The 13831-nt window shown below is 34.7% G+C and overlaps 1 protein-coding gene across 3 annotated transcripts in view; it reads left to right on the top strand.

Annotated features, from left to right (window-relative positions):
* mitfa (melanocyte inducing transcription factor a) overlaps window positions 1-8687 on the top strand; it is a 42012-nt gene extending 33325 nt beyond the window's left edge. The window contains 9 exon segments of one of the 3 annotated variants that reach the window (NM_130923.3): window positions 2141-2253; window positions 2987-3208; window positions 4524-4619; window positions 4725-4842; window positions 4997-5089; window positions 5395-5451; window positions 5568-5643; window positions 7521-7668; window positions 8029-8687. In NM_130923.3, the coding sequence (NP_570998.1) occupies window positions 2221-2253; window positions 2987-3208; window positions 4524-4619; window positions 4725-4842; window positions 4997-5089; window positions 5395-5451; window positions 5568-5643; window positions 7521-7668; window positions 8029-8424 (1239 nt within the window). In that variant the 5' untranslated portion in view covers window positions 2141-2220 and the 3' untranslated portion in view covers window positions 8425-8687. 3 annotated transcript variants of the gene reach the window in all.
* Window positions 8688-13831: the final 5144 nt, after the last annotated feature.

Raw genomic sequence — 13831 nt, forward strand, 5'->3', positions numbered from 1 at the left:
TTTGAGCTTAGGTAGGTCTCGAGAACTTCCCTGCTATTTATAGCTAATGGGGAATAAGAGATTGCTACGGAGAGATATTCTGCTGATTAGGAGCTTGTCTATGCTAATTTGGTTTTGTTCAATTCACCTATGTCGCAAGTTTTTGGACTGTAGGAGAAAACCGGAGAACCCAGGGGATATCCACATGAGCACGAGGACAACATGTAAACTCCACACAGAACCATGGACTGGCCTGTTAGAGACTTGGACCAGTGACGTTCTTGCTTTGAGGCAACAGTGCTAACCACTGGGCTGCTGTGCCGCTCTTTCGAGGAAATGAAAGGAACTCTGGCGGCCTATGATGAGTTAGGAATTGTCTGATTGGTGAATCATACATAGGCTAATGTGGGACCAGCTGTAGTCAGTCATAAGCACGTGATTCTCTCGAAATTAGTTTATAAATAAACTTCACTAAACTCCAACCGTTCATTCTGTTTTAGATGTTGCCTTTAAACTTGCCTTAAGATGTTAATAAAGTTGCTTTTTGGTTGTTGACAAAGCTAGGCATAAGAACGATAACCGATTTCAAGGTATACCCCGGTTTGAAAAAGTCAAGGGTTTAAAACCACCAATATTTTCTGCTATACCGTTCCTAAGGTATATTTAAGATTTTTTATTTATTTTTTATTTTTTTGTTTTTTAGGACAACAGCATTTTCAGCAGAAAAGAGATACAAAAATGCTTTTTAAATTGTAAAGAAATCTGTTTTTGAAACTAATGAAGACAGCAGAAGTCGATCATTCATTGAAATTATTAAGCTTGACATGTTTTCTGTTCCAAAATATTTTTTAAATGTTTCTCAAAATAAAATATATTATGTTTAAAGTTTTTGTTTTTTACTAAGACATTAAAAAAAATAATATATTTTAGAGTGGCAATCACAATACCATCAAACTGTGATATTTTTATCAAAGGTTATCATACCATCAGAATCTTATACCCCATGCCTAGACACAGCTGTTCTCTCTATCTCTCTATGTTAATGCAGTTTCCACTCCATTGACGAGATGGTTCTCTGTACCACATACTCATCCACATTTTACAATAGCTACATTTGCTCAAGATGTAGTCAACTCAAACAATGCAGAGACAACAAACTGTTGACTTATCTTTTCTATCGTAATTCAGCCCTTTTGGGAAATGAGCATCAACACACAATTTAGAGTGGAAGTTGGGTTAAGGCAGACTCATTTTTTACACATTACAACCAGTGATTATGTCAATTATTATTTAAAAAAAATTCAGTACAGTATATGCACATGCTACTTTGTTTATGATTGTTAGCTTTTTTAACTACAGTTCATTTCTATGCTTTCTGTGCAAATGCACAACAGTTACTGATTTACTCTGATGATAATTGTGCCAGTACATCCAACAACAACAACAAAAAAGACTTACAATCAAGCCCCAAAGTGTTCATACGTCTGGCAAATTCTGACTTAAAGTTACTTTTATTCAACCAGCTAGTTTTTTTTTGACTGCAAATGACACGTAAGATAATAAGATGATGTACATGAGGCATCATTGTAGAAAAAAAAAAACTCTTTCTCAGGTTTTATTTATTTAAGTCAAAATTTGGGTTATGGATCATTTCGGGCTTGACTGTACATGTCTGAATCCATTGGCTTCTGAATATGAACTGTACGTCTGTGATTTTGTTTGTGCGCACTTACATACGTGTGCACAATATTTCAACTCTTAAGAAAAAAATGCAATTACCAAAGGCCCATCAGACAACAAAGTTCTCTTTCCTATCTTTTGCTCTTCAACATTTCAGAGATAACTCCATCTTAAACTGTCTTGTTTTTAGACCAACAGTGCTAGTGATTGTATGCCGGATGCTGAGAACAAACAATGTTTTATGCAGGATGAGTGGAACTAAAGATGAAACGTTAGTTAGCCGTAAGCCAGTTTCAGTTTAGACACTAGTAACCCATCGTCTCAAAGAGGCTTTTGTCGAATCGGACCGGTGACGTCAAATGAACTTTATAAAGGCATAAATTCATCGTTTGGGTAAAAAAAACAATATGAGAAGAGCAATCCCCTCCCACCCCCTTAAATACATTTTGTGTCTTTTCTTTGGCATTGACATCTTCAGCTGGCCAAGACGACTGGTCAGTTCTTGCACATCACCTAAATTCACAAAGGGAATACTTTTTTGAAGCTAACACATAGTTGAACATGTTGGAGATGCTCGAGTACAGTCACTACCAGGTGAGATGGGATTTTGTGTGTTAACCTTGAAGAAAAATATGCTTTACACATATTAAGACGTAAGCAGATTAGAATATTCATTTAATCTTCTGTATGTTTGCATGCTTGCATATTTATAGACTGAGCGGTTATAAAATACTGATTTAACATATTAGGTCTCTAATCTTTTTTAAATATAATGTGTTGTTGAAAATATTATTCATATGTGCCGTAATAAAGGGATATCACACACAAAATTATAAAACCTGTCGTGTTTGTCACTGTCCATTTATTCTAAATCTGTCTCTTTCTTCTGTTGATCATGAAGATATTTTTTGAGAAGGTTAGAAAATGGTAGCCATTGACTTGTACAACTGTATATTTCTTCTTAATTTAGAATGTAAATGGCTACTGGTTTCCAGTAATCGCTAGATATTCTCTTCTTGTGTTTAGCAAAGTAATAAAAACATCATAAAGGTGTAGAATCACATCAGCATGAGTAAATTGTAATTGCATTTAAATTTTATGGGTGAACTATACCTTTAAATAACATTAGAAACATAAGAAACTTCTTTGTCATTGCCTTAAAATAGCTAAATTAGTTTGATACAATCCAACAGCATTAATGAATTGCAAGACTAAACATATAATTGCAATAATTCCACTTTAAGATGAATATACCGCGATATGCAAAGTAATATTTTTGCAGTAGTAGAATGTGAGCTTATTGGCGTTATCTCTGTTTGTGATTCAGGTTCAGACCCACCTGGAAACCCCCTCGAAGTACCACATCCAGCAGAGCCAGAGGCAGCAGGTGAAGCACTACCTGTCCAGTGCACTGGGAGCCAAGCTGAGCCCACAGGCCAGCACAGGGCCCGGCCCCAGCCAGCCCGCCGAGCACGGCATGACCCCGGGACCCGGAGCCAGCGCTCCCAACAGCCCTATGGCCCTTCTCACCCTCAACTGTGAGAAAGAGGTACATGCACGAACTGGCAAATGATAAATGTTGAATGATTGTGACGCTCTACATTTGGCCAAAAATTGGTGCCAAAATGCTGTGAGAACAGTGATTTCAACACTTCTTACGTCTAAAAGAAGTCATTTATGACTTTATTTGGTCCAAAATACAGTTAAAGTAAAAAAAAGTTTTGTAATATATAATGTATTTAAGCAAAATTTATTTTAAAAAATAAGCATTTATTGCATCTTTTTGCCACTCTTCACTGTATTAATATTCAGAAATTGTTATAATATGCTGATTTAGACATCAGTAAACATTTATTACCATAATTACCAATGATAAAAGAAGCTGATACATCTATTTTTGCAAATAAACAAATAAATAAATGCTTTATTAGCATTATGAAATGTTTTTCCTTTCACTTACCATGAATTTTTAAATAGATTATTGGTAAATAAAAGTATTAATTTCTTTTAAAAAGATGATAGACAGACAGACAGACAGACATACAGACAGACAGACAGACAGACAGACAGACAGACAGACAGAAGGATGGATGGATGGATGGATGGATGGATGGATGGATGGAAGGATGGATGGATGGACAGATGGATGGTCAGATAGATAGACAGACAGATAGGTAGACAGACAGACAGACAAATAGATACATAAATAGATACACAGATAGACAGACAGACAGACAGAAAGGTAGGTAGGTGGACAGACAGACAGACAGACAGACTCAAAGTAACTCAATTGAAAATGAAAAGAATTGAAACAATGCAAAAGTAGTTAAAAATAAAAAACACAAATAAAACAAATAACACTCACCAAAATTGCTAAATTAATGCGTACATGTTTAATTTGAAAAATGTTAATAAAACAAATACATAAAGAAGACACTGTAAACTATATAAAAGTTAAGCATAAAAACAAATATTTTAATTCAAAACAAAAGAAAAAAGAGTGCTCAGCCAAGTTACCTAAGATTGTAATCAAAGCAAAAGACAACAACTATCAATTAAAACTACAATAGTTACTCTGTGATGTTAAAATAAAACTACACCAAACATGCATGCCGAGGCCTGTTAGCCATCAAAAAAAAAAAAAAAAAAAAGTTATGTAAGTCTAAATACTTTCTCACTAATTCTTCAGAGAGATGCTATCTTGTCTGTGACTGATTGATAATGGATGTGTGGATTGAGGTTCCCTTCATGAGTGCAGGTTAATACAGATATAGGTCTGATTAGTATTTTGGCACCTAAGCATTAATTACAAGATGACACCAAATAACTACTGTACATTCTTCTTTCATTTAAATTTGTTACAGATGGACGATGTAATTGAAGACATTATAAGTTTGGAATCAAGCTACAGTGATGACATTCTTGGGTTCATGGATGCAGGACTTCAAATGACAAACACGGTAATAGCCTTAAGTATGATACGAACATTAGTATCATGCACATTTGTTTCAGTTAAGATAGCCTGAACAATCAGCACATCCAAATAATCATTTATTATTTCTCAGATTCCAGTTTCAGCAAACCTGCTGGACATGTACAGCAATCATGCTCTTCCTCCAGCTGGAGTTTCCATCAGTAACTCCTGCCCCTCAAGCCTGCCGGCCGTCAAAAGGGAATTATCCGGTATGTATTAACATTGTCTTGTTTACCATTGGAGATTACAATAACGTTTGAGTTTAAATGTCCAAGCTCACCATGCTGAGGAATAGAAGTGTTCATATTGGGTGCAGTAATGAATGCACAATATCAATCAAAGATGTATTATATTATTCAATAGTTACTCCATCTCCGGGCATGATGCACATAATGGACAAAGCTGGACCATGTGGCAAGTTTGACTCTTATCAAAGACCGGATGGCTTTCCAGTAGGTATGTTTTCCTTTTCTCAGCCTATGAAGGCTATATGCTTGAATAAAGTGTTATTCTTTGTTGTGTGTGGTACATTATTTGATAAACTGAGATGCATATCAACAAGTTGCACATATGAAATTACATTGACATACATTTCAAGAAACCAAAATGGCCTTTGTAAATAAATTTCACAAATTTCTTATGCAAAGCAACACTTTTGAATACATAGGCATCCTAAGGAAGAAACTGCATTCGTTTTGTAGTTTTAGTGAGAAGTTGACTGTGACAGTTATGAATGAAGTTAATGCAATGATTCATTTCAGAAGCAGAAGTCAGAGCCCTGGCAAAAGAGAGACAAAAGAAGGACAACCACAACCTCAGTGAGTCTGATTATCACATTAAATGTTCATCACATTTCAAATATGTGATGAAACATCTTATTTTGTTTATTGTACAGTTATTAATGATAATGTCTCGTTTTTTTTCATCCTTGCAGTTGAACGAAGAAGGCGGTTTAATATCAATGACAGAATTAAGGAGCTGGGGACTTTAATTCCCAAGTCAAATGATCCGTAAGTTTCAAAAACCACTCTATTAAAATTCAAATTTGATCTACTTCTTGATTTACTTTAGTCCAAATGTTACATTTTGGTGCCTGTGGTAAATAAAATGATGGATTAATAAATAAAAGTGATTTTATATATAGAGAAAACATTATAAATATTGTTCCATCATCATCAAATTTATAATATGGATTTATTCTTTAAATAATTACATATTTGAATAAATATATAAAGAACAAATTATGATACTAAATTGTATTATATTTCAAATGAATAAAAACATTTAGATGACAAATAGGTAAAATCTAGTGGTATAGTATAGTATAGTATAGTATAGTATAGTATAGTATAGTATAGTACAGTATAGTAACAATTATATTATAAACTAGGGATGTCCCGATAAGGTTTTTTTGCCCTCGAGTCTAAGTCCGAGTCATTTGATTTTGAGTATGTACCAATACTAAAACCCAATCTGATATAAATCCCAGCAGGCACACAACATCGTAAGACGTTAATATTAGGTTAGATTTAGGTTGTGACGTCAGGTGACCAAAAATCAATGTCTAGCCAGCGTCTGAAGACAATCTTATTTTGATGTTCAATAACAACGTTAAATTACGTTGATATTTGGTTGACTTTAGGTTGTGTTGGAACCATAATCTAACGTCTAATAAATGTCATGGTGGTAACGTCCACACAACATAAAGGTGTAACATGATTAAACGTTGATATTTGATTCAATTAAGGTTGATTTTACGTTGGACATTAAACATTGACATTGGCCTGACGTTGGGTTCGGACGTCAACCTGATTTTCATTTCCAAACAAAAGCCAACGTCCTCATGACGTTGGGGTACAACGTCAATATGATGTCATGTTGACGTCCTGTGTCTGCAGGGATAATACATGAACAATTAATAAAGAAGAGCGAAGAAACAGGTCCAGGATGTTCCTTATTTTTTTATTTAATTCACCTTATTTTTACATTCAACAACTCTGTCAACACACAGAGCACTTCTGTGAAATAGCTTGAATAATTAACTAATGAATAACACCAATTCTTCACCTCTAGCAATCCAGTTTGTTACGTCATCAACTTTATAATACCTCAAGACCATTGTTGCTAGATCAAATATGGCTGTGGCCAGAAGCTAACAAGATTTATTTTCGTTATTTTTTAAATTTTCCATTAATCATATTCTACCCTTACCCCCACCATAAACCCAACCGTCACAGTTATGTAAAAACAGTAGCTGTACTGAGCATTATTTATGTTATTTATTAAATTACCCAATAAATTGTATTTTATTAAAATCTACCCCTACCCCAACCATAAACCCAAAAATCCCAGTCCTGTAAAAAATATGAATTATTGTTATGCAGTCACAAAAATGATGCTATATTAAAGTGCGTATCCGCAGCTGTATCCTACGTAGACTTTACCACATACTCGCGATTTCCGCTTCAAGCTTCTACTTTGTCTGATTTTAATCGATAGCGTCTAAAACAAAGTGATGTCATGCCGCACACGTTGTTGTTCCTGTGTGAAGTCAAGAAAGAGGTCTAACTCTGTGCCATTGCATAACTATAGACGTGTTTAAAAATAATGATAATATATATGATATACATCGGAAGTCAACGCCCGATCCAATCTGGACATCCCTGTTATGTATAAAATGATTCTTGATATAAACATACGTGATCTACAATAACCAATACAATACAATAACCTTTTATTGCCCGTCTTGTTCTGTAATTTGAGTTACGAATGTATGATAGGCAATCAATTTTACTCTGAAAAATAAATCTTATACGTTATCCAATTCTACACCAATATGTGAAAATGTAATGATTACAGATCAACAGTCTTGATTTCTTTTTCACAGAGACATGAGGTGGAATAAAGGCACCATCCTGAAAGCATCGGTGGATTACATTAGGAAATTGCAGAAAGAGCAGCAGAAAGCAAAAGAGCTGGAAAACAGACAGAAGAGACTAGAACACGCAAACAGACATCTCCTGCTCCGTATTCAGGTAAACCCAACGATAAACAAAAAACACACAAGGCCATTGGTTCAAATCTCTCACATGAGCTTTGTGGACAAGCATGTTTCGGTTTGCCCTTTCACAAAACGCCATCTGTTTTTTTGAAGTTGGATGGCGAAGCACCAAGCGTGACATTGCTTTAAAAGCTTATCAAGCATGCTCAGTGCTTCAGCTGCATGAAATTCAAACGTTACACTTAACTAATCAATTAAAGGGAATTTCCCTCACTTTGACACATGGCATTTAGTTCACAATAAACCTACTGTTTACACACACTACTTTTCAAGCATACATGCATTTTTGTGAATAAAGCTTTGTTATGCATTTGTCATTTTTGTTTGTGTCCAGGAACTTGAAATGCAAGCCCGTGCTCATGGACTCACCGTTGTAGCTTCTTCCAGCCTTTATTCCGCTGAGTTAGTGGCTCGAGCAATAAAACAAGAGCCTGGGATGGGGGACTGCACATCCAATTTGTACCCACACCTTCCCAGTCCTGACATGTCCCGTCCTACCACTCTGGACCTCAACAACGGCACCATCAGCTACAATGACAGTCCCACAGAGGACAGCGAGCCGGGGGTCTACGACAGCCCAAACAAGGCCTCCACCAAGTTGGAGGACATGCTTATGGACAACACCCTGTCTCCGGTGGGCAGCAGCGACCCGCTGTTGTCCTCCGGATCCCCAGTACCTTCCAACAGTAGTGTCAGCAGCAGTATGGACGAACATGACAATGGCTGTTAGCAATGCCAACTAAATTTCATGAACCAAAGTTAGACAATTAGATTTGTGTGTGTGTGTGTCTTGTAAGTACCAGTGTTACATCCAGATCATGAAGAGCGCAATTTCGTAAAGTATTAATCTTGTATTTCAGAATATTTAGTGTGCTTGTGTATATATTTTTTCATTTATCATGTCAGAGTCTAGTCAAGAATGAAATCGTGTAAACAATTAGTTGATTTTTGAAGGATTCTCGCGGATGATATAAAGAGTAGCTTGAATAAAAACTGTTGAGGTGTCTTTTATTTGCAGGCTTGGCTTATTGTTGTCCTCAAATGCAGCTCCATTTCTTGGGGTGTACATCTTGCAAGGGTGGAGGACATGTCTAGGCATGTACAACTGGATTCACTTTCATTCAGTCATTCATTTTCTTTTTGGCTTAGTCCCTTTATTAATCAGGGGTTGCCACAGTTGAATGAACTGCCAACTTATGCCAACAAACATATCCAGCGGATGCCCTTGCAGCTGCAACCCATCACTGGGAAACACCCACCACAGTACCATTCACTTTAGACAATTTAGCTTACCCAATTCACCTATAGCGCATGTCTTAGGGCTGTAGGTGAAACTGGAGCACCCGGAGGAAACCCACACGAACATGGGGAGAACATGCAAACTCCACACAGAAATGACCCAACCAAGTCTCGAACCAGCGACCTTCTTGCTGTAAGGCGACAATGCTACCCACTGCGCCACCACGATGCCCTGGAAAAACTTTTTACATTGTTATTTAACATTAAGTCCAAAAGTATTTCTGCAGTATTTCTGAAATTTATTTTCTAGTGGAAGAGCTGTGATGCAAGTTCTCCATAATAATTAGAAAAAAATGCCCAAATTGCTTTGATTTAAGGGATAGTTCACCCAAAAATGAAATTTTTTTCATTAATTAATCATCCTCATGTCGTTCCAATTCCCTGAGACCTTTGTTCATCTTTAAAACACAAAAAATGATATTTTGGATACAATCTGAGATCTTTCTGACCCTCCATAGGCAGCAGAATTCGCAAGTCGAAGTTCATAAAGTTCCCAAATACATGCTTAAAACAGTGCATGTTTCCTCGGTGGTTCTGTCATAATGTTAAAAAGCTGTGAGATTTTTTTGCCCAACAAAAATAAGCAACAGTTTCTTAAGTGTTTTCAGGGATAAAGGGCATGCCCGTATGCAACTTACTCTGTTTAAAACAAAGCACAGACAAATCTGGGGGATATATAGTTAAAGTCAGAATTATTAGCCCCCCTCTCAATAATTTGTTCTTTTTTTAATTTTTCCCAAATTATGTTTAACAGAGCACGGAAATTCTCACAGTGTGTCTGATAATATTGTTTCTTCTGGAGAAAGTCTTATTTGTTTTAGTTTTTTTAAAAACCATTTTAAGGTCAAAATTATTAGCCCCTTTAAGCTATATATTTTTCGATAGTCTACAGAACAAACCATCATTATACGATAACTTGCCTAATTACCCTAACCTGCTAGGATAACCTAATTAACCTAGTTAAGCCTTTAAATGTCAATTTAAGCTGTATAGAAGTGTCTTAAAAATATCTAGTCAAATATTATTTACTGTCATCATGGCAAAAATAAAATAAATCAGTTAATACAAATGTGTTATTAAAACTATTATGTTTAGAAATGTGTTGAAAAAAATCTGGTCTCTGTTAAACAGAAATTGAGAAAAAAAAGTGGGGCTAATAATTCAGGGGGGCTAATAGGGGAACGCGGGGCACAGAGTAACGTGGGGTTAAATGTAACACAGTTTAAAGGTATTTGCTCAGGGTTAACCATGGCATGCGTCTAAGGATTTCACCACAGTGTCAGCAGATGTCTTCCTGCAGATTACTGAAAAAGTTCGGAGAAATTTGGATGAGAGACACAGGAGAAACCATTTTTGTAGCATAAAAGTATTTTTTATTATAGTCGATATTATTTATTTTAAAAAAATCTGTGAAAATATGTAAGTAAAATATTATACTGTTGTGACTATTGTCTTCTAGGCTAAAATATTAAACCATTTGGAATGGTGTATAAAACACACATTGACAGTGACTGCTAGCCAGTTTTGAGGAAAACATGACACAGCGGGGTTAGTTATAACAGGGTGTTATAAGTAAGCCACACACTACTGGAAACCAATTAAACCAAAAAAATAATGTTTTGAATTATGAGTGTAACACTGAGAACTTTTTATATAAAAAAAGCTTTTTAATAGAAAATATTGTTTTAATAGAAAAAAAAAGCTAATAATGCAAATAAATGCATTGTATAATAATGGATAAATTGATAATAATGCAAATAGATTCAAATGTGTAAGTCTAATAGATAAATAAATAAACCTGCTGTGCTATGTAGAATAAAAAGAGCCAATTAATCAGGATATATAGCTACTATTTAAAGTGAACCGAATTTAAATTAATTGTGTAAAATCTACCTTTATAAGCATGTGTTACGACTAACCCTCTGTCTGTTACATCTTGACCCGCAGGTTGGGTAAATAGTAACTATTTTACTCCTTGCACTTTTAGCAATACTACACTGAAACCATATGTCCGGTGATCATAATTTTAGTGCTCATTTGTAGGAGAGGCTTGTGTGTTATTTGTAAATATATATATATATATATATATATATATATATATATATATATATATATATATATATATATATATATATATATATATATATATATATATATATATATATATATATATGGTTTGTCTAAACATATTACTTTGTTCATCATTTGACTAAAACCAAAAAGTGTTACTTTGTGCCCCGCTCTCCCCTAACTCTGAGTTGAACTGTACACCAGCAACACAACACACATACTATACAGAGCACAACGCAGCGTGAATGCATGCCCTGAACTGAGAAGAAAATGTTGAATAAAGTTATTTTTGTTTTTTGTGCACAAATCATTCTTGTTGCTTCATAACTTTACGATTGAGGACTATTTTGAGGATATTTTTGGTACCTTTCTGGACTTTGAATGTCTTGTGACTCCTGCTGTCTATAGGATCAGAGAGCTCTCATATTTAATTTTAATTTTAAAGTGAACGATCCCTTTAATATTTTACTACCGCCCTGCAGTGCTCCATTACTCAAAACTCTTGTTTGTTAGGCCCTACTTTTACGTATTGATGTAACCATGCCTTGAAAATTGTTTTTAAAATGAAATAAGTCAGAGAAGACAGTCTCTAGGGCTAATAGTTAGGAAGTAATCATTTAGCAAATTTGCTAATACTGTTTTTATAAAAGATGCTATTCATTCACTATTATTTGTATTCTTATGTTTTAAAACTCAAAACTGTTAAAAGGTTATTTGGCATTTGACATTAACTGACATCTCTAAAGTAGGTTGGGTTTTAGTTTGGTCGTCAGCATGGAAATGATTGAGATGGTAATTATAGTGGGCGGAGTTTGTGGAACAGAAAAAGAGCGCGATATCCAGCTTGAAGCTTTAAGAGCAAGGTAAGATTTAAGTAATGTGGCAATGCTACTACTTGTCTTTTCTCATCAAACTGCCCGATTTTGAATTGAGTTATAATTTTCTTGAATCACATAAAACCAATCGAATTTGATTAGACTGCAACCATTTAAAGTTTTCAACACAACAGGCAACATGCAATAAGCTATGCTATTATTATTAGCATGTATTGCTATTATTATTGAACGGTTGTTAGATCAATAATATATTGTAGCACACATTTTTTTTTATTATTTTTTGGTGGCTGAAAAAAAAACTTAATAGGGTCTATTTTCAAAAGTCAAAGCCATTGGCAATTGTGGCAGTTATGACTCATTAATTAACTTATATTACTGATGGTGAAACTTAAAGTAGGCCACTCATTCATCAAATATGGGAATGGGAGTGCTTATGGGAGCTTTGAACTCTTGTGTTTGAACTCAATGATCAATACATTTTATATACTATCAATGAGAAGGCAGGTAAATGCTTCAAATCTTTTTTTTTTTTTTTTTTACTTTAAAAAATGTCTTGTGCAAACTTGCTTTCAATTCAGTGATAACAAAAGTGCAACAAAATTATAAGCTCTAGCAGAACTTCTGCCAAAACCTTTAAAACAAGTATTCTGGTCAGAGATTCTTTTGTTTATAGTAAGTGGTATATTATACCTTATTAAAATAAGGTATTTTCTAATTCATTGTTGAATAAATGAAAGTAAATCAAAAAGCATTTTTAAGTGTCTTAATTAGATAATCTGAGTAAGGTGTGTTCTGTTTCTAACATTTTTTATTAGATTTTCTTTCAAAACTGCAAGTGATTATCATTATTTTTTTATAAGAATGTGTAATGGCACAACCTTAATCGTCATTATCAGCAAATATGAACTTTCACATCATGTCTTTTATTTGTTTCTTCTTTTAATCAGGGTTTGATGTATTGGCGGCTGCGCAGTAGGTAACGTTGTTGCCTCAAAGCAAGAAAATCCCTGATTCGAGCCTCGGCTGGGTCAGTTGGCATTTCCTCCTGCGCTATAGGTGAATTGGGTAAGCTAAATTGTCTGTAGCATATGAGTGTGTGTGAATGAGAGTGTGTGGGTGTTTCCCAGTGATGGGTTGCAGCTGGAAGGGCATCCGCTGCGTAAAACATATGTTAGATAAGTAGGAGGTTCATTCTGCTGTGGCCACCCCTGAATAATAAAGGGACTAAACCAAAAGAAAAAAATTGATGAATGATGTATTCGCAGATTTCATCATTCAGTGACTGTTTTTAATAATTAGTAAGTGATTTTTTTCATTCATTCATTCATTTTCTTGTCGGCTTAGTCCCTTTATTAATCCGGGGTCACCACAGCAGAATGAACCGCCAATTATCCAGCAAGTTTTTACGCAGCGATTTCTCAGTCTTAAACATTTTAGGCATGATAATAACACAAAAAACACAAATCTTTAAATGACTTATTTCTACATTTTCCAAACCACTGATATATACCATATAATAATGAATAATGTTGCTCTTAAACAGCTGAAACACAATCTCTTTCAGTATTATACTCCTTATTTGGTTCCTATTGAAGTTTTCTGCAATTTTCAAAGGCTTTTTAAGAGATGAATATTTATATCAGATTATATGATCCATATCTATTAGTTTTCTTTTATCCTATTAGTTTTTTCCTTTTTAGCTGACCTGACTACGGGTCAGTGATTACTAAGAATCCTGCATTAAAGGCACTTTTAAATTTTTTAAGGCCTATAAAAACATAAAAAGAGGAAGATGCATTCATTGAATAACACACTAATGGAGTCATGTTTTATCACCAGACATATCTGTGGTGTTTTTGATGGTATTCACCACAAAACTAAAGCTATTGTGGCCCTAAAACATAATGTGGCCTTCTTTTCATAACAAGAAAC

This window comes from Danio rerio, chromosome 6 (assembly GCF_052040795.2).
Source record: "Danio rerio strain M-AB ecotype USA chromosome 6, GRCz13ab, whole genome shotgun sequence".
Lineage (NCBI taxonomy): Eukaryota > Metazoa > Chordata > Actinopteri > Cypriniformes > Danionidae > Danio > Danio rerio.